Below are 24,930 nucleotides of genomic sequence, written 5' to 3'. Positions count from 1 at the left end.
ATAGATTTTTAATGATTTTCATTATATATTATTCTACATGTTAAATATAGTAGAAGACAAACTGATCTCAGGTTAACGAGGGGAAAGAATACCAGTAAGTCTTGCTAAAGAAGACAATGCAACTTAAGGATAATCATCTACAATATTTTTTATTGTAAAAACCATCAGATTTTCAAATGAATTTAAAAACTTTTTAAATATTATTTAATGAAAAAGTCTCATATTGTTGTATATAGGGTATATCAACATTTACTGTTCATCTGTCATATTTAATGAAAAACACCATTATTGTATGCTTGAAAAAAATCTTCAAACCCATTCTCTAGTGTGTGTCCATCATAATTTAAAAGGCATTTTCTCCACTCAAAAAAATCTGTGTAAGGCTGTAATTGTTAAAAACCAAAGCAATACCTAGTTACATGCTTTACAGAGTCCCAGGAAAAAATAATTAAATTGTTCCTAATCCCTGATGCAAGGCACTTCAAAGCACCTGCACAAAACATCCATGTAAACAGCAGTACAGTACATGATTTAAATAACACGAATGACTTTTACACAGCTTTACCTAGACTAAAGGAAAAATAAAATCCATCATAGCTACAGCTACAAAAGCATGGTAAGATTCACAACAATAATTTGTATCTCTTATTACAAAAAAAGAAAACCAGGCTATATAACCTTTTAGAAAAACAGAACCTCATAAATATTTTCATATCAAGAAACAGCATGCTCCCTGGGTAGGAATAAAATCAGAATATTCAGAAGTGATCAGGAGTAAATGCAACTGGCATTTCTGAATACCCAGCTTTGATATCCACCAGGCCTAGTAGTCTGGACTATTTGTAGCACCATGGAAAATGCATTAGAAAATCACAAAGGTACATTACTTCAAAGTAACCTGGCCATGAGGTTCACTTAGTCCACAGTAACAAAGAGCAATGATGAAGAGAAAGAATTTTTAAAAATTACTGGCTTATTCGATTTACCTAGCAAGAAAAATCCTGTATTATTTATTTTAGTACATCTCATGTACATAAAGCACCAGTTTAAATAAGATTATCAAACACCTCCAGCATCTTGTTACTCAGTCTGAAAGTTCATTTCTCATCATTTCCATGTTACATGCTTAAAGCCAAGGAGGATAAAATTTGAATGGTGATAGATACTGAGAGAGAAATTCAGTTCCTTCCCTATCAAATGTATGTCTCTCAAGTACAACACAGATGAAGCAGCGAAATTTAAAAGGTCTTCTGCGCTCTCTGGAACTTACCATCCCAGCAGAATAGTTTCTCCCTACTAGAGGACCAGCACCTGGGGGTGAGAGGGCCAAAGCCAGGCCTCATGGCCCTGACATGGAAGGCCGGGTTAGCCTTGCTGCTGCAAGGCCATACTCTCCATTTCTACCACCAAGCAACTCTCACAAACGCTCACCCCTGGTAAAGCAAGGAGGTCTGAGTGTGAATACAACTCAGGAAGCCGGTCAAACACCACTAAAAACTACCCTCCGCTGAGGGTTAACCTCACAGATGAAAATCAGCACATTTGCCTCTTTACCCGTGGGAGTCTTATCATCAGCATGCCCTTCTTACGCATGAAAGGGATAACGGTGCGTCTAAGTTTATGCACAGTTAATAATCAAGTGTAAATATGCAGACTCATTTTTAAATTACAGGTTAAAAATGACTCCCAAAAGAAAATCAATTTCTTCATAAATGAAAGATAGTTTATAAAAAGCTGGAATGATGATTAATTCCAATACAAAAACTCATACACAAAAAACTCTACTTTCTCCTTCCAAAGTACTTAGGTCCGTAAGTAGTTCTACTGTCCCATGATTACACCACCAGAGTAAAATATGAATAAAATACTTCAGTTAACAAACCACTCTGAGGTGGTGTCAAGAGGGCCACTTCTTGACAACTGCATTAAAACTGCAGCATTTAAGCAGGGCAGAGAAACACCATTCTTAAGCATGGTTTCCTTCTTCCTGTTCTTGCATCCCACAGTGATTATTAAAGGAAGGAATCTGGTCTGTAAATGACTGGGTCATCCACTGCCCATTTGGAATGTCACTGAAAGTTGATCCTCCGCTGTCAGCTGCTGGCAGGAGCGGGGTGGGGGTGGGGGGAAGGGGGGAAGAATGTTAGTTTATTCTATTTGAAAGCTTTAAATGATCTAATTAGGAGATTTTAACAGTCCAGTGAAGGAGAGCTGTTATTAAAATAGTTAAGCAGCCTTCTTGAATACAATTGTAAATTTCTCTTCTGTTTTAAGATATGGACTGGTAAATCCTCATTTGTTATCCAAGGAGGGAAATGCACTTAGGATGACTTAGAGTCAGTGACTTAAAGAAAATGAGCTGTAAAAGCTTGGGGAGTTAAACACCAAATAACAATCGAATTTTCACTCTACGTCACTAAATAGATTTTTGTATTTCCGTTCCCATTCTTCAGGAATTTACTCTCTCTAAAAAAACTTCTTTCCCCAATCCTGGCAAAACCAAGTCTTTGAAAGAAACAGACAGATGGAGGGGACATACTCAGCCCATCTGAAGAGAAGCTGCAAGGTTCACTACTGCACGGCTTTTCACTATAAGCACCACCGTATGCTGCTTCATAACCCGGATCATACTTTTCTTCCTTCACAGCCATCTTCTTTGCATCCTCTGTGAGAAGGGTAAAAGGGATTTAAAACTGATTTTGTATAACAATTTTGAAGATAACTTTATTCAAAAAACATTATCGTGAACAAATCTTTTTCTTGAATGTCACAACTGAGACACAACTTTTGCTTTAAACTCTTTGTAACATAAACCAAATTAACTCATAAAAGCTGTCAAAACCTATTAGATTTAATTCGAGGTGAGCTGCACTGTTTCTTGGCTCCTAGACATCTGCAGGAGCGCCCAGATGAGACAGGAAGTCCTTGGGAAAAGGATTTTTTTTTTTTTTTTTTTTTTGCGCTCTGCGGGCCTCTCACTGTTGTGGCCTCTCCCGTTACGGAGCACAGGCTCCGGACGCGCAGGCTCAGTGGCCATGGCTCACGGGCCCAGCTGCTCTGCGGCATGTGGGACCTTCCCAGACCGGGACACGAACCCGCATCCCCTGCATCAGCAGGCGGACTCCCAACCACTGCGCCACCAGGGAAGCCCGGGAAAAGGATTTTAATAGAGACTAACACCTGTTATCAGAGCACTCTGGCTGCTAATATAATTGTTTTCTTCTCTCCTGCTTAATTTAAAATTCACAGCATACTTTCTATAATGTAGATACACAAGAAACGAACAGGAGTGACAGTGGTAACATACCTTGGGCTAGCCGCAGGTCAAATGTATATTGCACCTCTTGGATGTCTGTGTTTCGCTCAATGCCTTTCAACTGATCTCTTAAGTCTTTCAGCTTAATGTAGTAATGAACTTTGTCCTGGGCTCGAGGAAACTGAGCACATCTTGCACTGGATGATGGCATAACATAGCAGAGCTAGAATCATAACATTTTGTAGTTATAGAAATCTTACAATTCTATTGAATCCACTCATCTTGAGATTAGAAAATCTGTCTTTCGGTTAATAACTTGATACTTATATAAATATATGCAAAATCAATAAAAGTAGCTGTGTTTGAGTTCAAATTTGTAATAATTACTTTGTACAAAGTCAATAAATCAAAAACAGTGAGGCTTCCCGCCTCCCCCAGTGATCGTACAAAACGACATATAAGTATACAATGAAAAGTCTTTCCTCTAAATTCTGTTTCTATCCACCTAGTTCTCTTTTCCAAGGGCAATCAATTGCTAGTTCCAGAGGCTTTCCATGAATATACAATCAAATAAATGTATCTGATATATGTACTCTCCCTCACCCCTTTTAAAAACACACAAATGGCAACATGCTCTATTCCCTATCCTGCACCCTGCTTTTTTTACTCAACAATGTATCTCAGAGATAATTCTGTATCAAATTCAGTATCAGGTGTCTATATCAGAGTAAAACAAGCTTCCTTTTTTATAGCTGTGTAGTAGTTTCATAATTTAACCAGAGCCCACCTGTGGGCATTTAGGTTGTTTCCAATCTTTTAATATTATAAGCTGTAGTAAAAAACCTTGTATATATTTAATTTTGAACATGTGTGAGTCTATCTGTTGGATAAATTCCTAGAAGTGGAATGGCTAGGAAGAAAGATATTTGCATTTATCATTTTGGATGATGATGACAAATTGTCCTTCACAGAACATAAAATATATCAGGATATATATATCTTATATAAAAGAGTGAGGCTGCTGAATTTTGGACTTTCCAGCTGCAATTTTTTACAATTTTTAAATTGGCCTCTGTACCATATATTACAGAAAAAAACCAAACCGTTATTGACTTATTTTGTTTTGTTTATGCAGCATTTAGAAAATACTGATTCAGAAAGATATGTAGGTGCAAACGCTACCAGGTTTTGTAAGAGCACATTTTCCAAGCTCAAGATAGTCTTCAATTAAAGTGATCCAGAAACTTGAAAAAGTAGATTTTTTCAAAGCTGGATCACTAGTATCATCAGTAACTCTGAATACTTCATGATAAAGAATAAATTTTATAACATAAATGCACTCACAGATCATTGTAAGAGCTAAAACTACCTATCTCGATATGATTCAGGTTCACTTATTATTGCACTACTATGATCACACATCCAAGAGACATACCTGAGCCTCATCTGGCATTTAAGGGACAATAATGCAGTACTTTACAGGAAGTAGTGAACTCACCTGTACAATTTTACCCAAGTAGACAAGGGTAGGCTGCAATTTAAAGAATGACCAGTGCTACAACCTACTTTATCAATCACGTATTTATTAGTTAAAAACAGAAGAAATTTAAAAAGAAGTTAAAATATATATTGGTGGCAGAAACTTTATTCTGAGGTCTCCACAAAAACTTGTCAGCACGTTGGCTTCTCGTCATTTAAAATGCTGTCTATAACACAGAGGTCTGTGCATGTGTATTTTTATTTTAAAAGTTGTAAACAAAACTTAAAACTATATTTAAGAAGCAAACTTTGAATCAGATGCCTGCATAAACTCCACAGAAATTATAGAGTTTGAAAACCAATGTGTTATTTCATGATGCCTTTATGTATAAAGACAATAGCACCAAATGCCAATCAGGTTGGCTGGATGCCTGTCTGCAATGGGGCTGTTCTGTTTATATGGCTCTAACATGAGATTGGGCCAGGATATATAAACGGGAGGTGATTAGCAGTTTCACTAATCGGGATCATGTCTATATTTACATGTTTGTTTCACAACCGAATAAGGGCTAACCCACTTGAATTTGACAAGAATATGCCATTAAATATATTTTGAATGAGCTTGTGAGCCAGCTCCTCTTGATATTTTAGCCCAATAACATAACTAACATAATGTCATAAAGACATTTATCTGACAAATGTTTCTTTTTCGAATAAAACTGAATTAATTTGCAACTGTTACTTCAAGTTGATATGTAGATATTATTCCACAAAATACAGTGTTTTTTTTTCACGGCATAAATTAAAAATGGACAGAACAAATAAAAAGGGGAAACTAGCTAGAGAAAATTCATATTTAGTTGATTTACAAATGTAGTTTTAAGGACTTACAGTTTCTGTGTCTGGTATCTTATGCGGTTGAAGTCCAAATTCTAAGTTCTTAACTTTTACTCCAAAAACTTCCTTACTAAAAATTTCATAAATACCTAAAATGAAATACAAGCATATTTACATTGCCCATAATGTTAGCAAAGAAAAAAGATAAAATTTAAAAGTAAATCTTACATTTTCCATTAAACACTGCTATTCGTGGCTGATATTTCTGTAATTTCTGCACTAGAATACGTCCTCCTTCACGAAATTCTTTACTAAAATCGAATTAAAAAGTAGTCAAAATATAAATATGGCAATATTTATAATACGCTAATTTCAGATAGCTTTCTATAAAAGATCAAATCATACAACTGTTAAGCTCAGCTTAAACTAGATACATAGGATACTCCTAGAGTACATGAGGCACCCAGCATGACCAAGGTTCCAACCTATAAAACCGAATGTTATGCAATCACCTGGAAAGATCCTTGCTGCCTGGTGTTGTCCTTTCCACCATATTGGTAAATCCAATACCATATTTTCCTGGTAAAGTGTGATCATCCATGTGATTCAGTTGGACCTCACTCAGCCCTGACATAAACAGACACTTCCCTGTGAAAAAGAGAGAGTTCAGTTTATTTCTGTAGAAGGTCAAAGGTTTTTCTGCCCCATGTATTGATGTGGGTCTACTCTTGAAATTAAAAAAAAAAAAAAAGATTTCGGATATTAAAAAAATTATAACATAGGTCAAATACCATACCAAGCAATTACTATGGGCTGGGTGCTGTGCTAAGTCCTTCACATGGATTACCTCATTTAATTGTCGTAACTATGAAATATTACTATTATTTTTCTCCTTTTTACAGGGGGTCAAAGTAAATGCTTGTTGGGTACACAGCTAGTCAGTGTAGTAAACTTCGACACTGTTTAGCTCTTTAATACCTGGAAGTACCACCACCTGCCACTGGAAAACCCTAAACAGATAAACATACACCAATGGACTCAGGGCATTTAAACATCTTGACAGTGGAGAAAATGAAAAGTTCAAACTTCTCCAGAAATTTTGTTTTCAAATAATGGAGACAACATGTTATTAGTTGCAAAAATACATTACTACCATTTGTCCTAAAGGTTTTTAATGCTGTTTACTTAATCAGCTAGTGTTTCCTGATTGTCTACTGCACGCCTTGTCTATTAGGCAGTGTTATAATAGATAAGACGATTTATATATAGGACAATACAACAGGAGTTATACTTGGTCTTAAAGCTCACTCTACAAGTATGAGGGCCTTCAATACTAATTTCTGCTAGATACAAAGCATCTGTGGAGAATGTCTCCAATCAGAGTCTGTCTTAACTATTACAGCTTGATTGCCAATGCATTTCATTCCTCCTAGGAAATAAGATGAGCAGAAATCTGGAAAGGTAAGTATTCTGTCTGTACTGGCACAAGGATGCACTATTGTTACTATTCTGTACATAAAAGAATAGTAACAAAAAAGAAAAATCATTTTTAAAAAAGGTGTTAAAACTCACTGAAAACAACTCAAACAAAAGAGAAAGTACTCCTTTTTCATGCCCCTCCACTATTTTTGTGTGTGTGCCGTACGCGGGCCTCTCACTGTTGTGGCCTCTCCCGTTGCTCCAGATGCGCAGGCTCAGCGGCCATGGCTCACGGGCCCAGCCGCTCCGCGGCATGTGGGATCTTCCCAGACCGGGGCACGAACCCGCGTCCCCTGCATCGGCTGACGGACTCTCAACCACTCGCCACCAGGGAAGCCCGCCCCGCCACTCTTATACACCAAAATGTTAACAGCGCCAGATCATTTCAAACCTTTTATTTTTGTGTAAAAACACATAGAAAAGATGTATTATATTTACTCAACCATATAGTTTATTTTTAAAAAACACAATTTGGTTTAAAAAAACAAGACCCAGGGCTTCCCTTGTGGCGCAGTGGTTGACAGTCGGCCTGCCGATGCAGGGGACACGGGTTCGTGTCCCGGTCTGGGAAGATCCCACACGCCGCGGAGCGGCTGGGCCCGTGAGCCATGGCCGCTGAGCCTGCGCGTCCGAAGCCTGTGCTCCGCAATGGGAGAGGCCACAACAGTGAGAGGCCCGCGTACCGCAAAAAAAAAAACAACCAAGACCCAAACTATTGACAAGAATATCTAGTTTAAAAGTAAAATATTAAAAAAGGTAGCCACAGGGACTTCCCTGGTGGTCCAGTGGCTAAGACTCCATGCTCCCAATGCAGGGGGCCTTCCCCTGGTCAGGGAACTAGATCCCCCATGTTGCAACTAAGAGTTCGCATGCCACAACAAAGATCCCACATGCGACAACGAAGACCCCATGTGTTACAACTAAGACCTGATGCAGCCAAATAAATAAATATTTTTTAAAATAAAAAAATAAATAAAAAAGGTAACCACTTACAAAAATGGTTTCCAGGTCCAGGGTAATGATGCCCTTTGTAAGCAGCCATTAGTCCTGGGTTTATGCCAATCTACAAAACAAAATGTTTGTACATTTTAGTCTTGAAAAGTAGGCTTAAGTCTTAGGGCTTCCATGGAGGAGTGGTGGATAAAACTGAATTGATTAAAATAAAAATCTAATCCAGCATCAGAAGCTATTGCTTTATCAAGTACCAACTCGACCTGAACAAAGTATTCCATTTTGAGGAAAGAGGTTTCCTTTATATTAAAAGTTTTGGTGTTGTTTTTAAAAACCAGTCTGACTCCCTCATATCCCCAGCAGCCTCACCCCCAACTGGGCCGGAAAGAAAGAGGAGCTGGAGCAATCAATCAACCTGATCAGGTCCAGCCACAAGTCTGCTTCTCAACTCCCAACAAGCAGCTGACTCCACATCATCTACACAGTTGTTTCCATGCTAATGCTGCTTACAGTTACTGACAAAAATCAAAGTTCAGAATCAGTGTTATCATTTATGGAGAACCCACAGGGGTCATGCAACCTAAGTGAGTCACGTGGATTATTTTATGTAATTGCAATCCCTATGCCAAAGGATCCACCTTCATCCTATCATCACCCCTGCTTCACCAATGAGGAAACTGGTGTTTAGGAAGGTTCAGGCTTGTCCGTGGTCATACCCATGTGGCAGGATGTGAAAGCAGACAGCCCTGCCCCGGAGCCCACCCTCTTAAATTCACCCATATAATACAACCTTAAGAAGGTGACTCCATTTACTACCAAGAGGATCTTAGAAATGGTTCTTTTCAGCATAATGCTATTTGCAAGGATATGGTTAAGTAAAGTTAATCCACTAATGCTACTTATAAAACCAAAGGAGAACAAATATCCTTACAATCACAATGTCCAGATTGAAGGTCAAAATGTCCGGTAGAGTCTTGGTCAAAAGTTCAGCTTCTGAAACACCATTGAAGCGGTCTACTTTTCTTTTCACTTTAAATGTGTCTGTAATTTTTTCTTGCTTTTCTTTTGATTTTGTGGACTTGCCAGATTTTTTGGCTTCAGCGGGTTTTCCGGGTTCCACCGGGGTTTTTGGTTCCTTTGTTCTGGGTTTTCTTTTCCTTCCTTTTGGAGTCTCTGAAACACAATGATTTCCAAGACGTAGATGCAAGAAACCTTAACTTACAAGCTTTGTGCAACCTTCCCAGAAAAGTCACCCCATCAACATCCTTTCCACCTTTCTCTCTCTCATTTCCCAACGTCACTCTCCTCTGCAATACCTCCGCCTCCCTTCTGGGTCTATGTGGCCTCAATCCCACCCTCCTTCCTCTACTAGCTGTTCTTGGGATGAAACGTCCTTTATAATCATAGATTGATTTTCCACACAATATTACCTGGCATCTTGGCCTCCCCAGGGACACAAAGTAGCTATGTACCATTTTATAAGAATTCTAATGTAAGTACATAAATAGTTAAGTCAACAAATGAAAGAATAAATAGATAGAAAAACAGGGAGGAAGGGAAACATTTTAATTCAGTTTCCCTGTAATTTCCAGCAGGACTCAAATGGCTTGTGGGCTTGTTTTAGGGACTGAGCGTATAACCTGTTCCCCACACAGTCGAAGGGGTGAATTGAGACATGCTGGGGATGAACTCTCTGGGCTGGCAGTACTTGTCAAAAGGGAAGACTAGGGCTCTGATCTCACGACCTCAAGCAGAGTTTCTCAATCTTGGCCCTACTGACATTTTAGGCTGAATGATTTGGGCTGTGAGGGCCTGTCCTGTACATTCAAGTATGTTTAACAGCAACTGGGGCCTCTACCCACTAGGTGCCAGTAGCACCCTGCCAGTCATGGCAATCAAAAGTATCTCCAGACAATGCCAAATGTTCCTTGGGGGAAAATTACCTGTGGACAAGCACCAGGGACGTAAAATTACCCAAAGGGAGTCTTGATTTTATCATCCGTAATGCTTTACCGTGGCACTTCATTTCTCGGGCCCCTATCCCATTCCGCTACTATTTGGCGTTTCCTCAACTGAGCCTCCCATCCGTCCTCTCTTCTGCTCCTCACACTGCTTCAGCCACTCCCTATGCCAAGGGGTCCACCTCCATCGGCTGGTGGCTGGAGAAGTCCTAGTGCCCCTGCCCGGAAAGATAGAAGAGTCGAGGGCAGAGTGGATCTCCAACGCAGTGGAGTTAGATGTGCTCCTGCAACCATAAACTGAAACCCTGAGCACATTCCTTACACCGTACTGCTACGCTGAGGAAAATCGTTACCCTCTCCACCATCCACCCCCAAATCTGTTCTCCTTTCTGCTAATTCCCTGTCTTGGCGAATGGTACCTCTTTCTCCCTCACTTCCCGCAAGAAATCCATGAACCACGGCCTCGCCTCCAAGTTCTGCCCTGCTCTCTACCATATTATCATATATATTATTATTATTAGATACATATTATTATATATCTCTATTATAGTCTATTCTCTATGATATTAAAATATCAATCTATTTAAGTCCCCCTCTAATTCCATTCTCTCAACAGCTTCCTATCGCCTTCAGAATAGAACACACATTCTTCAGGTTAAACAAGAAGCCTCGACTGACCCCTAATCCAGCCTCACCTCTCACCGTTTCTTTGCTATACTCCAGACTCCAATAACACAGAATCACGGTTTTTCAACTGTGTCATGCTTCTTCATGTCTGTGGTTCGGTGCACACTGCTCCCTTGGCCTGGAATTTTCCCCAACCCATTTGTCATGTGCTTCACGTGCTACTCCCTCACTGCTGAATTTCAGAGCTCTGGGAAGCTGCCTCTGAGCCTCAGTCCAAGTTAGGTGCCAGCCCCGCAGCATCCTGTGCCCCTCTGCACCACTTAGTGTACAGAGGAGTTCCGTGTTGACTAGATTAGGAGATATTTGAGGGCAGGATCCATGTTCTTTTATTCCCCAAAACCTATCACAGTGCCTGGCACTTATTAAGTACTTAAAAAGTGGATTAAATTTTTTAACACAAAAACAGAGTTAAAATTCATCATTAGGGCTTCCCTGGTGGCGCAGTGGTTGAGAGTTGGCCTGCCGATGCAGGGGACACGGGTTCGTGCCCCGGTCCGGGAAGATCCCACATGCCGCAGAGTGGCTGGGCCCATGAGCCATGGCCGCTGAGCCTGCGCGTCCGGAGCCTGTGCTCCGCAACGGGAGAGGCCACAATAGTGAGAGGCCCGCGTACCGCAAAAAAAAAAAAAAAAAAATCATCATTAAACCCTTTCTTAAATATGTTGGCTAATGCAGTAGCTAATTTTCCGAAGTATCCTGGTGAAAACTACCTTGTGTGGGTTCCTGAGCAGGAGCTGGGGCTGGAACTTCTGGCATTTCTTGTTCATTCATAACTGCCATAGGAACTTCAGCCATCATTTGTTGGAATGGAAATGTATAAAAAGCTTGCGCTTGCTGAAGGGAACAGCTGAAAGAACAATTAAGGATAAGATAAGAAGACAAAATTACCCAAATGTAAATAAGGTTAAATGATCAGCTCTCAAAAACCATAAGGATCCAAATATTTGTAGCCAGATTATAGTATTTATTTAGAGTTGACAACAGGAGCAAAGAGGGGAAGAAGACCTCTTCATATGCACACATTTACCCATCCTTTACTGGGTGCCTACTAACCATCTATAATTCACTCTCACCTTGTTTTAATGACAAAATGTGTCATCAGTAAAGCTTACCAGTCCTGTCAGGTAAGCCTGTACTTCCCTGAAATGAGATCATGGGAATTTTCCAGTAGACAGCTGAAAGGCCCACCAGCCCATACAGGGTTGAAATAGCCACAAAAATAATTTGTATTCCTACCTTCAGTATTTAATCCTCTTGTCACAAAGATCTCCTGCAATTTAAACTTTTTTTTTTCAGTTTTATTGAGATATAGTTGACATGTAACATTGTATAAGTTTAAGGTGTACAACAGTGTTGATCTGACACACATATACTGCAAAATGATTTCCACCATAGCCTTAGCTAACACTTCCACCGGGGCACATAATTACCATTTCTTTCTTGTGGTGAGAACATTTCAGATCTGCTCTCTCAGCAACTTTCAAGTATATCCTTCAGCATTATTCGTTACAATCACCACGCTGTACATTAGATCCCCAGAACCTGTTAATCTTATAACTTGAGGTTTGTGCCCTTTGACCAACATCTCCCCATTCCTTAAGAACTTAAGGTTCTCTTTTGATTTACTTGCCTGTTTACTTATGTATTCATTAGATCTGTTTTTTTTAACGGTTGCTGGGGTTTTTTTTGCCACTAAATGAGGACTAGAAATGGATATTTCCATAAATATCTGTGAATTTATGGAAAAGACTACTCTAAACCTCTCTTCTGAACATGATTTAAACTCTGTGCAAAGTGTTCTGTTCAATGTAAGGAACACAGGCCTTCACAGAAAACAAATGCTAAAAATATTTCTGGTGACTATAAACCACTACCCCAAGCTGTTGCTATCAGCACAAAGCTAGGGAACTAAACCCACATTTTATGAAACCTGAGTTACAGCTGATGCCAAAAAATGCCGTTAAGTATGCAGAAGGAAGAAAAACACTAGGAAATAAAATGGATAAGTACCATTTACCATTTGGAGAGAAAAGCCATGTTTTCTGTGGCAAGCTTAATAGTTTCTTTTTCTGTGATGTGTGGACAAAGAAAACAGGGTGGTCAGAAAGCTGAGGTTAAAAAGGCAAACTAGTACACGGTAAATGCATGAACTTTACAACATGTTAATCATACCTTAATAACTTGGTTCTTAAAAAAAGAAGGCAAACTAAAACATTCCCCAGGATAAACTTAAACGGCCCAGGCAGACACAGGGTTACAAACTACCTGTGGGTGGCTAGGCTAGAACACTGGATGCTCAAAGAAAAACAGGGGCCCAATCTCAATGGACAAAACAATGGCGAAGCATTTTAGCTTCAAGCTATCTTTAAGTGTAAGATGGTAAAGAAAAGATGAAGAATTAGTGAGAAAGATATTAAACTATATATCTTAAGAGATTTATTTCTTTAAATACATTGTTTTCAAATTATATGAAAAAATAAAGACAATACCATGATTTAGTAAACTATAGTACATTAACATGAGTCTACTATGCAGCTTCTAAAAATTAAATTTATTGATATGTAAAAGCACAGAAAATGTTTAATATATAATAAAGTGGAAGAGAATACAAAATAACATTGTGAGCTAAGGCTGCTCATGGAGAAAGTATGTAGACAAGGACTAGAAGTTAAGTTGTAAAATTGAAAAGAAGCAAAGGGCTTAAACCTTGCCTGGCACAAAGTCAAATGGTCTCTTTTTTCACACTTTTCTTTAATACTACTCATAGCACTTTTGGATAAATTGTCCATATACTGGCTGTGTTTATGACTGAGATATGCTAATGAGGAGCTGGATATATAGCTAGGTTAGTCGAGAGATCTCATGTGGCTACCCTTGGAAATTCCAGTAAAACGCACTGTAACTTCGGACTGTGGCTAGTGATGGTTTCCTGAGATCCAATAGCCCCTTTCAGCTAGAATATATAAAGGAAAACTCATGTGGTCACAATAAGTGAGTGTCGCATTGTCAGGAAGGCAGCGTCTCACTCTCCCCCATGTTTACTGTTACGGCTCTCAGAGTTTCACATATTTGTCCCATTTTGAGCACTTCACAAAAATCCACTCTTAAAAATATAAAAACAAGGGAAACACCATTCCCATTACAAAAGCATTCTGAACTTAAAAAAATGAATTTCCAAAATGTGGCTCCTTTAGCATATTTAGGAGTCATTAAATTCTGACTTTTAGAAACTGAAAACCAAAATTTCAGAATTCAGCTGGCTGAAGAAAAAGTGAAAAATACGGAAGAGAAAGTGTGGTCTTATTTTAAGAGATATGCATCAATTAAAAAAAAAATAATCCAGAAACTTGGCTATAATATGGATGTGTCCCTTAATCTTTCTAAAATTATCCCTGGCACTTTACAGTAAGTTTAAGTAGAAAAGAAATAGAGAAAGCTATGAAAAATAGAATAAATTCTGAGGTAATGTACTATTTTTGAGCAATCAATTTAGCTTGATTATCTTAACAGCTTCCTAACAGCCGGAACAAAAGGAAAGAGGGTGGACTACAATGTTCTTACTACTTGGAGAAGACAGCATTACACCTGTACCAAACCCTTTAAGAACTTGAATGCTAGGAAACTAGAGTTCTGGATAATTTAATTTTCTATTATCTAATAATGGTTAAATTTGGAAGCAGCATGAACCTATTTCAACCTTAATGTGAAAATATTTCCTAAATACATTTGTTATATTTATATAGGATAACTCCCACTTCAGAATTCTGCAACATTTATGAACAATAATTTTCTCTGTATTAGAGACAGCAACAGAGGAGCACTTAGCATCCTCTCAGGATCTCCGTTCCCTCCCCATGAAAATGAGGGGTGAGATTCCATGATTTCCACATATATGGAGAAAGTGTAGGAAATAAGACCAAACCTGTCCAGACTCAGAACGAACCCCAAAGCATTTTAATTTTCTATAATTCCCAAACTTACGAGCATGATAAATGATTTTATTTCCCCTTGTTGACTTTTCTATCATTTGTGTTTGTCCACACACACAAATGTTCTGGACACCTCTCCCCTTTTCCTGCAGTTAACACTTTTCTCTCTCCTAGCCTCCATTTACACCCCCTTCACCCGAACAACAGTGCTCAAAGGACTGGTTTTTTACCACTGTCTGAAAGTGATGAAGTGTGTATTTTCCAAAGGTCTTTCTCAAAACATACACGGGCATGCAGGTGCGCACACACACACACAGAGTTGACTAAGGAGTCCAGTTAATTCAGATTTTGCTGCATTTCAAAAAACTAACTCAGGGCGGTGGGATGAATTGGGAGAGTGGGATTGACATATATACACAACTATGCATAAAATAGATAACCAATGAGAACCTCCTATATAGCACAGGGAGCTCTACTCAATGCTCTGTGGTGACCTAAATGGGAAGCAAATCTAAAAAAGAAAGGATATATGTATACATATAACTGATTCACTTTGCTGTACAGCAGAAACTAACACAACACTGTAAAGCAACTATACGCCAATAAAAATTAAAACAAACAAAAAACCCAAAAAACTAACTCTTTAAGGTTCCTCTAAGATGAATGACTCCAACTTCTTTAACCTTCAGTTATTTTCTACTATTTTAAAGACGTAAGTTGCTTTTTTTCTAAATATATTTGTCTTAGTTTGTTCAGGTTGCTATACAAAACACCATAGACTGAGTGGCTTATAAACAACAAATATTTATTTCTCACAGTTTTGGAGGTTGGAAAGTCCAAGTTCAAAGTGCTGGCAGATTTAGTGACTGGTGAGGGCCTGCTTTATGGTTCATTTTAGGTTGACTTCTTGCTGTGTCCTCACACGGGGGAAGGGGTGAGGGATCTCTCTGGGATCTCTTTTACAAGGGCACTAATTCCAATTAGGAGGGCTCTGCCCTCATGACCTAATCACCTCCCAAAGGCCCCACCTCCAAATAACCTAACCACATGTTAGGTTGCAACATATGAATTCTGAAAGGACACAAACATTCACTCTATAGCAACATTTTATTACCTTCATTTAAACAAGCATACACAACACTGAATACTTACAAAATAACGATCAATGCTAAATAATCCAAATGCTCAACTAAAAGGGACTACTTACATAAATTATGATGGAATACATTATAACTATTTAAAGCCTACATTCAATATTGCTAAGTGGAAGTGCGTGTATTCACCATGCATTACTGGGTACTTACTGTGCAGGGTCTACTAGACACTGTAAACACAAAAAACTGAGAATGAGCCAGAACCCCAACTCATTTAACTATTGTGCATATAGCATAATTTCAGGTTTCCTCACTATCTGGTCATTTTTCTAGTGCTTAGGATAAAACAAAATAAAAATACTCCATAGCCTCATCATCCTGAAACTGAGCAGGGCTATCAACTTCCTCATTCTGGAGACATACTACAAAATCATTATGTTAGATTTACTGGCACCCACATTATACTGTTGATTCATAATGAATTTACCATTAATGAAAACTGCCCTTTATCAACGCTCCCTCATCTCATACCTGTAGCACTGTTCTTTCTATACTTAAGCACAGGACTGTGCCTCTTTTTGTAATAGATGATTCACATTCCAGCCAGTTGGGATTTACCTGGATTCTGACTCAATCTATCAATTCCACAAACCCCTCACAGAGTTGGGTCACTCAAATATTTTATCAGCATGCCATCAGCACCTTGAAGCTGTTAAACACTGAAAAGTTGGGGTAGGACTACAAGGCACATCAGTATAGACCTCTCTTCAGCCTGGCCTTGTCTCTCAGTAGTAAAGCAGTTTTGATTTCACCTAAGAGGACTGCCACCAATCTATCCTTATCTTGCCCACAAAACGTACAGATGTTAGGGAGGCTGACTTTGAAGCTACACTGCGTGGGTTCAAATTTCAGCTCTGCCATTTACTAGTTCTGTAGGCAGGTACCTTAACCTCTTTATGTCCCAGCTTCCACATCTGTAAAATGGGGACAGAAGCACCTAATTCATTGATTATGAGAATAAAATTAGTTAACACATGTAAAACACTTAAAACAGTGCCTGCTATGTAATACATTTGTTATAACAAAAACAAAGACAACAGGGGATGATTAAATATTCTAGGTACCCCTGTCATCCACCTTCTGATGCTGTCTAGCCTAGTATCATTATCAAAAAGGGAATGAACCTAGCCTGGTAGGTCTTGCTTTATTCTGAACTTATACTGTAGCTTAGTGGTCACTAGTTCCTTTTAAATATGTTCAATAACCACTGAGAAGTAAAAATTTTATTTAGGATCAAAGTCAATAAATTCCACGACAGACTCCACCTGTGGAAAATAAAAGGGATCCATGTGTTTATTTTCAGACTTTAGGCCCCTCTCCTGTTGTCTACAAGTTATTAAAGAATGCTGTAATCTGGCCTCTCACTTGAAATACAACTCATCTGGGTCAGGAAACATGATTTCTGTTAGAGCTGCTAAAAGTTCTCTTAAATGACCTCATTGATCTTGAGCTTTAAACCTAACAATCATTCTGCCATTTTCCATCTACAATCATTTTTCTTAACATGAAATGAACAATCAAAATCAGAACTAAGTGCTTATATTTTCTGTCATCTACTAACAACATGCCAGTGAACAAGGCAGAAAACCCAAATCTTTCTTGTCCTTCTTATTGTCCACACTAACTCAAAAAAGTTCTTGGTCTCTTTAACATTTCTAGAAAGCCCAATCTCATCTGAGGGTTAATCTTAACTGTATTCTCGGTGGTCTGTGTCACATGTTTCCAGTCATTTTTGACTTGGCATCCTACTTCCCATCTTTGGTAAATGTCCTTTTCATGCTTGAGCTCATTAGAAACATACTGGTCCTCTTCCTTTTTCCCTCTCTGGTTAGACTGTAAGCACTTGTTTAGACTCTTGAACTATTCTCTCTTTTTTAAAAAAGGGGTCTATAGCTATGGAATTTTTTTCTTTGAATTTTTTGAAATTAATCTTCCAAAGTAAATAGTAAATTCACTATACCCAAAGTTCCACTCCATTCCTTGATTAGCACAAAGTCAAGGATGACAGAGAACCACTTTCTCAGGATTACCTGGGGCCTGAGTCATTTCAGAATGCCCAGGGATAAACTCCTGAGAGTACTAACACAGAATTCTTCATATCTCCCAAGGTGAAAGCTTTGCAAATCAAAATAAAAAATGTTCTATAACCCAATGGATTACGTTAAGACCAAATATAAGTCAGACAGTTTTGAGCTAAACATTGTACCAGAGAGAACTATTACTTTGCTGTAAGACACTGAGTAAGGTCTGACAACGTGAACAACCAGCCCTCCCCAAATCTGCATTCCGGAACAGGCATGCTGGCAGACTGGACTCTGCCATTTTATTTAAGGTATTGAGCGTCCAGATTTTGGTGTTCGCGAGGGGCCTGGAACAAATCTCCCGCGGATACGGAGAGATGACTGTAATTTACTTCATGGAAGGTGTTACCCAGGTTTCAATTCAGATCCGAAGATCACAGAGAGTGATTTCCACAAGTTTTGGTGAATTCTTTTATTTGTAAAGTTCTTCACGGAAAGAAATGGAGTTATTTCAGGATATGATTCATAATGTCAAGATGAAGTCTGCACTTTATCTACATATATCTCCTTCCCTAAACTCTAAGACAATCTATGTTGGTTACTTAAGCACACCCCTTCCACATAACGCCGACTCACAGCATGTCACAACTGGATTCCACAGACGCCCTATTTTAACAGATATGAACAGGCCCAGAGAAGTTTAGTGTCTTGCCCAACTTCAGGGTCCAATGGCCAGAAAGTCAGGATAATTCTTCATTAGGTCTAACAGTATTGTATTGCAATGTAAACCTTTTTTTTTTTTTTTTCCTTTTTAAAGACTGTTACCATATTTAGTTCATTTGGCTTTCCGTCTGGGGTTCCAATTTCGAGATCTCTGCTTTTGCAAAACTCTCCACTCCTCTTACACTCCCCAAAGGACATATTACAAGTAAATTCTTAAGGGAGTCCCGAAGACCACTAGAACACAATTTCACAAGACTTCTTGGGAGTGTTATTCCTAGTCCCAGAATTCAAGAGCTCTAGTGCAGCAACGTTATCTGCCCTGTGCCCCTGACGTACACCTTTGAGGAAGGAAGACACAGTAAATCTACAACTCTGATATGAAAACTCCTGGAGTGATACGTGTGATGCTACATCCTTACAGCTCTGCACGGTAATGGAGGGTGAAGGGAAATGTAACCAAGAAAGGTAACCGGGAACAAATACTAACTGGAGACTGCTGGTTGTTTATTATCGCATTTTAATGCTGGATAGGTGCCGGGAAGGACTGGGAAGGGGAGGCCAGATGCAAGCGGCGCCCAGGCTGAGGGACCTAAGCAACGGGCGGCCCGAGCAGGCCGCCAGTACGCACGCGCGGCCCCTGCCTTTGTACTGGGGCCGTGGCCTTAAAGAGACCCCCTGCGTGCGTGCGCGCGCCCGCGGCCCGCCCCGCGGCGAAGGGCGCGGGGGGAGGGGCGGTGCCCCGCCCCGGCCTTACCTGCCTGCGTTCTCCGCTTCCATTCCCTGCTGCAGATCGCGCGCGCAGCTACTCCTGCCTGGCAAGCGAGCGACCGGACACTGTAATACCGCGGCCCAGGCACGTACTGCGGTACGGTATTAACCAGACACTTAGATTCGATTGCTGGCAGAACTGGAACAGCGGCTGGCGCTCGAGCTCCTCCCCCAAGTTTCTAGTCCCCCTCCCCCCAGGCCAGACCCACCCTCCGTCCGGCGCTTCCGTTTGCCCGGAGCCAAATCACACGCCCTGTGATTGTCACGTGATGCAGGGCAGTCCAATCACGTTCTCTCCCCTCTCGTTGGTTCTTCTGCTCGCCACTTGGCCTTCCGGGAAAGGTGGAGGATAAAAAGGCAGGGAGGGGGACCGCTCTGGGGATGTAAGGTTTTGTCCGCCCGGCTTTTCGGTGGTGGGCTGGTGGCAGTGCGTGCGAGTTGGGGAGGTCCTCTCTGTGGGCGCTATGTAGGTGGGGCGGTTATGCTTATCACAATTATCCATGCCTTTCCACCTGGATAATTTTATTCCGATTAAAAACTGCGATTTGCATTAATTACCAAGTAATACTGTGATGTAGGAGAGAGCAGAGACTTTGGTATCAGAAAACCTGGGAGTCCTGTACCATATTGGGCCTCAGTTTCCTAATCTGTAAAATGAGGGTGATTGTAAAACAGCTTTGTAAAATGTGGAACTTTACGTAAACCGTTCTCTCCTTTACTTTTAATATGTAAAAATATAAAAGTTTAAACTCTGTGAGAGTAGATGGCACTCAAGCATCACCTCCTCGTTACAACCTTCCGGACTAACCTCTCTTTTATTCTCGCTGGCTGTTAAAGCTGGGTTTTCTTTCTTTAGTTCTCAAGTTAATCGCTGGTTTTTGTACAAGGACTTCATTAAATAACTCTTAATGGTAATAGGCTTTTCTGTTTCTTTAGTTAGCCTGATGGGACACATGGCTGCTGTATTAGTTAGCGTTCTATATTTTATGCTGTGAGTCCAAAATCTCAGTGGTTTACAGCAACAAAGGTTTATTTCTCACTGATTAATACACGAGCTGGGAAATGGCTGAGGCTCTGTGCCACTTGTGTCTTCTTCATTCTAGGATCCAGGAAAGGGCTTTCATGAGTAAATACAGAAATATTGATTTGTATTCTGTGAATTGCTTAAGTGAAACTTGTAACATTTTTAAACTTTTCAGAACGTCTACAAATACTCTGCCTACTAGTAAGTAGGTGTCACTCAGAACCTGACTCATGGTCGGTATTCAGTGATTATTTGTTGAGTGAATGAATTAACAACAGCCCAACCTCTCTTTCTCTCTGGTTTTGCTAACCACTCAGGACCACAATCCAGAAAAGTTTTAAAGCAACATCTTTGAGGTACTCCTGTATGTTTTTTTTGTTTTTGTTTTTGTTTTTGCCATGTCACGGTTTGCAGAATCTTAGTTTCCCAACCAGAGATGGAACCCGTGCCCCTTGCAGTGGAAGTGCAGGGGTCCTAACCACTGGACAGCCAGGGAATTCCCTGTCCTGTATGTATTTTTAAATGCATGAATTAGGCGAGCATATTGTGAAAATTAAGTAGAAGTGAAGGTTACTAGTGGGAAGCTCAAGAAGTAGGAAGCTAGAGTCGTGGGTAGGAAATCGCTTCTGATGCTGGCAGGCAGGGCCAGCTTTATGGGTGTGTGATCTGTGTAGTCGAATAGGGCCCTACTCTTATAAGGGCCCCATAGTTAGTTAATTTAATGTTCTGCTACTGCCATCTTGAAATTCTTAAATAATTATTTAATGAGGGGTCTGCATTTTTACTTTGAACTGTGGTCTGCAAATTATGTGGTTGGTCCTGTTGACAGGTGTTAAGGAGGAAGATTAAATAAAGTGCCAGTGTCTCTGTTGAATATGGGGGCCTTGGAGGCCAACAGCTCATAGCAACAAGGAGAATCGATGACAACAGTTATATTCATAACAATGGTGATAATAATGATGGTAATACAGCAGCTTACATTTACTGACTATGTACCATGCACTGTTGTAAGTGCTTTGCATATATTAATTCTTTTAATTCTCAGGAGAACCCTATGAACCGATGCCACAGCTCAAGTTTGAAGGCTATAAGGCTGGAGAACCAGGAAAAGCCAATGCTCCAGTTCAAATCAGAAGGCCATCTGCTTGAGAATTCCTTCTTATTCAGGGAGATCTTTTGTTCTGTTCAAGCCATCAACTGATTGGATGACGCCCACCAACATTATGGAGGACAATCTGCTTTACTCAAAGTCCACTGATTTAAATGTTAATCTCATCCAAAAACATCCTCACAGCAACATCCAGAATAATGTTTGACCATATATCTGGGCAACATGGTCCACCTAAGTTACCACATAAAATTAACCATCAGAGGTAGCAACTATTATTGTCTATATTTTGCAGACAAAGAAACTGACAGCGAGGTTAAATAACTTGTGCAAGTTCACACAACTACTAAGTAGCAGAGTCAAGAGTATTGCCAACCTGGCTCCAGAGTCCACCCTCTCAGAGCTATATGTGAGCCTTAGCAGAGCATGAGGAGGAAGGAGGGCTTCAGACAGAAGGCTATTCAAAGCCCAAAGAGCTGGTCATCATATGTTTATAGCATTAAATGCCTGTGTTAGCAAAGAAGAAATGTCTCAAATCAATGACCTCAGCTTCTGGACTTCCCTGGTGGCTCAGTGGTTAAGAATCCGCCTGCCAATGCAGGGGACATGGGTTCAAGCCCTGGTCCGGGAAGATCCCACATGCTGTGGAGCAACTAAGCCCGTGTGCCACAACTACTGAGCCTGCACTCTAGAGCCCGCAAGCCACAACTACTGAAGCCTGCGTGCCTAGAGCCCGTGCTCCGCAACAAGAGAAGCCACCACAATGAGAAGCCCATGCACCGCAACAAAGAGTAGCCCTCACTCGCTGCAACTAGAGAAAGCCTGCGCTCAAAAACGAAGACCCAACATGGCCAAAAATAATTAATTAATTAATTTAAAAAAGTGACCTCAGTTTCCATCTTAAGAAACTACAGAATGAAGAGCAAATTCAACTCAAAGTAAACAAAAGAGGGACTTCCCTGGCGGTCCAGTGGTAAAGAATCCGCCTTACAATGCAGGGGACGTGGGTTTGATCCCTGGTCAGGGAACTAGGATCCCACATGCCACGGGGCAACTAGGCCCACGTGCCACAACTACTGAGCTTGCCTGCCTCAACTAGAGAGCCGGTGTGCCGCAAACTACAGAGCCCATGCACCCTGGAGCCTGTGTGCCACAACTAGAGAAGAGAAAAACCGCACGCCACAACTAGAGAGAAGCCCACATGCCATGATGAAAGATCCTTCATGCCTCAACACAGATCCTGCGTGCCACAACTAAGATCCGATGCAGCCAAAAAAATAAATAATAAAATAAATAAATAAATATATAAATCTTTTAAAAAAGTAACAAAAGAAAGAAAATATAGAGTGTAAAATCAGAGAAATCGAGAACAGAAAAACAGTAGAGAGAATCAATGACACCAAAAGTTGTACTTTGAGAAGATCAATACAACTGAAAAACTGCTAGCCAGACTTAACAGGAAAGAAAAGGAGAGAAGACACAAATTAACAATGTAATAATGAAACAAGTGACATAACTATACATTCTACATGTATTAAGAAATAATAAGGGACTATGTTGAACAACTCTATTTCTATAAATTCAGCAACTTTGATGAAATGCACAAATTCCTTAAAGACACAAACTACGGAAGACCAGTCAGGATAAATAGATAACCTGAACAGCCCCATATTTATTAAAGAAATTGAATTTGTAGTTAAAAACCTCCCCACAAAGAAAACTACAGGCCCAAATCGTTTTACTGGTGAATTCCAGCAGACATTTAAGGAAGAAATAATACCAGTTCTGCCAAACTCTTCCAGAATTTGAAAAGGAGGGAATATTTTCTAACTTATTTCATGAGACCAACATTACCCTGTCACCAAAAGTGGACAAAGATGCTACAGGAAAAGAGACTGCAAACCAGTATCTATCATGAACATAGATGTAAAAGTTCTGAACAAAATTGAGCAAATCAAATCCAACAATATATAACAAGGATAGGGCTTCCCTGGTGGCACAGTGGTTGAGAGTCCGCCTGCCGATGCAGGGGACACGGGTTCGTGCCCCGGTCCGGGAAGATCCCACATGCCGCGGAGCAGCCGGGCCCGTGAGCCATGGCCACTGAGCCTGCGCGTCTGGAGCCTGTGCTCTGCAACGGGAGAGGCCACAACAGTGAGAGGCCCACGTACCGCAAAAACAAAACAAAAACAAACTAAAACAATGGATAATACACCACAACTAAGTGGAATTTATCCAAGTACAGTCATCCCTTGGTATCCATGGAGAATTGGTTCCAGGATAATACATCACAACTAAGTGGAATTTATCCAAGTACAGTCATCCCTTAGTATCCATGGAGAATTGGTTCCAGGACCCCCCTGTGGATACCAAAAATCCATGGGTGCTCAAGTCCCTTATATAAAATGTCATAGTATTTGCATATAACCTATTTACATTCTCCTATATACTTTAAATTATCTCTAGACTACTTATAATTACCTAATATAATGTAAATAGTTGTAAATACAATGTAAATGCTATATAAATAGCTGCCAGAGTACAGCAAATTCAAGTTTTGCTTTTTGGAACTCTCCGGATTTTGTTAATATTTTCAATCTGAGGTTGGCTGAATTCCTGGTTGTGGAACCCATGGATATGGAGGAGCGACTCTAATATAAGGTTGACTTAATGTTTGAAAAAAATCATTCTATATAATTTATCACATTAACAAATTTTTCAAAAGCCTTTATCACCACCTTAATAGATACAGATAAGGATTTGACAAAATTCAACATCCATTTCTGATTAAAAAAAAAAAAAAAGGGCTTCCCTGGTGGTGCAGTGGTTGAGAATCTGCCTGCTAATGCAGGGGCCACGGGTTTGAGCCCTGGTCTGGGAGGATCCCACATGCCGCGGAGCAACTAGGCCCGTGAGCCACAACTACTGAGCCTGCGCGTCTGGAGCCTGTGCTCCACAACAAGAGAGGCCGCCATAGTGAGAGGCCCACGCACCGCGATGAAGAGTGGCCCCCGCTTGCCACAACTAGAGAAAGCCCACGCACAGAAAACGAAGACCCAACACAGCAAAAATAAATAAATTAATTAATAAACTCCTACCCCCAACATCTTCTTTAAAAAAAACCCCCAAAACTTTAAGCAATCTAGAAGGGAACTTCCTCAACTTGATAAATGACATCTATAAAAAACTTACTGTATTTATTAAGAGTTCATTTTATGGTTTAATGTAAACAATCCTATGAAACCTACAAAAAAGGTACTAGAATAAGTGAGTTTAACAAAGCTGCAGGAGAAAAGCTCAATATAGGACAATCAGTTGTATTCTATATATTACCAACAAGCCATCAGAAAAAACACCATTTACAATAGCATCAAAAAATATGAAATACTTAGGGATAAATCTGATAAAGGATGTTTCCTGAAAATTACAAAAATATTGCTGAGAGAAGTTAAGTAAGACCTAAATAAGTGGAGAGATACATTGTGTTCATAGGTCAGAAGACTAAATATTGTCAGGATGATCACAGATTGAATATTATGGCAATCAAAATCCT

The 24,930-nt window shown here is 40.0% G+C and overlaps 1 protein-coding gene across 2 annotated transcripts; it reads right to left on the bottom strand.

Moving 5' to 3' along the window:
- Positions 1-140: 140 nt before the first annotated feature.
- TDG (thymine DNA glycosylase) lies at positions 141-19,400 on the bottom strand. 2 transcript variants are annotated; one of them, XM_007454276.1, is made up of 10 exons: positions 19,232-19,400; positions 11,361-11,497; positions 8,934-9,175; positions 8,045-8,114; positions 6,085-6,220; positions 5,801-5,883; positions 5,627-5,721; positions 3,308-3,479; positions 2,540-2,665; positions 141-2,100 (listed from the first exon to the last, which is right to left on the bottom strand). In XM_007454276.1, exons 1-10 carry the CDS (start codon positions 19,252-19,254, stop codon positions 1,967-1,969), a joined length of 1,218 nt encoding a protein of 405 aa, XP_007454338.1. In that variant the 5' UTR covers positions 19,255-19,400; the 3' UTR covers positions 141-1,966. The 2 variants fall into 2 exon arrangements, with proteins under 2 accessions (XP_007454338.1, XP_007454339.1); XM_007454277.1 differs by having other exon boundaries at positions 1,846-2,097; positions 19,232-19,254.
- Positions 19,401-24,930: the final 5,530 nt, after the last annotated feature.

Source organism: Lipotes vexillifer, unplaced genomic scaffold, assembly GCF_000442215.2.
Source record: "Lipotes vexillifer unplaced genomic scaffold, Lipotes_vexillifer_v1.1 scaffold492, whole genome shotgun sequence".
In the NCBI taxonomy this organism is placed as follows: Eukaryota; Metazoa; Chordata; class Mammalia; order Artiodactyla; family Lipotidae; genus Lipotes; species Lipotes vexillifer.
The sequence above is the reverse complement of the archived record's forward strand: the minus strand, read 5'-3'. Positions and strand labels throughout refer to the sequence as shown.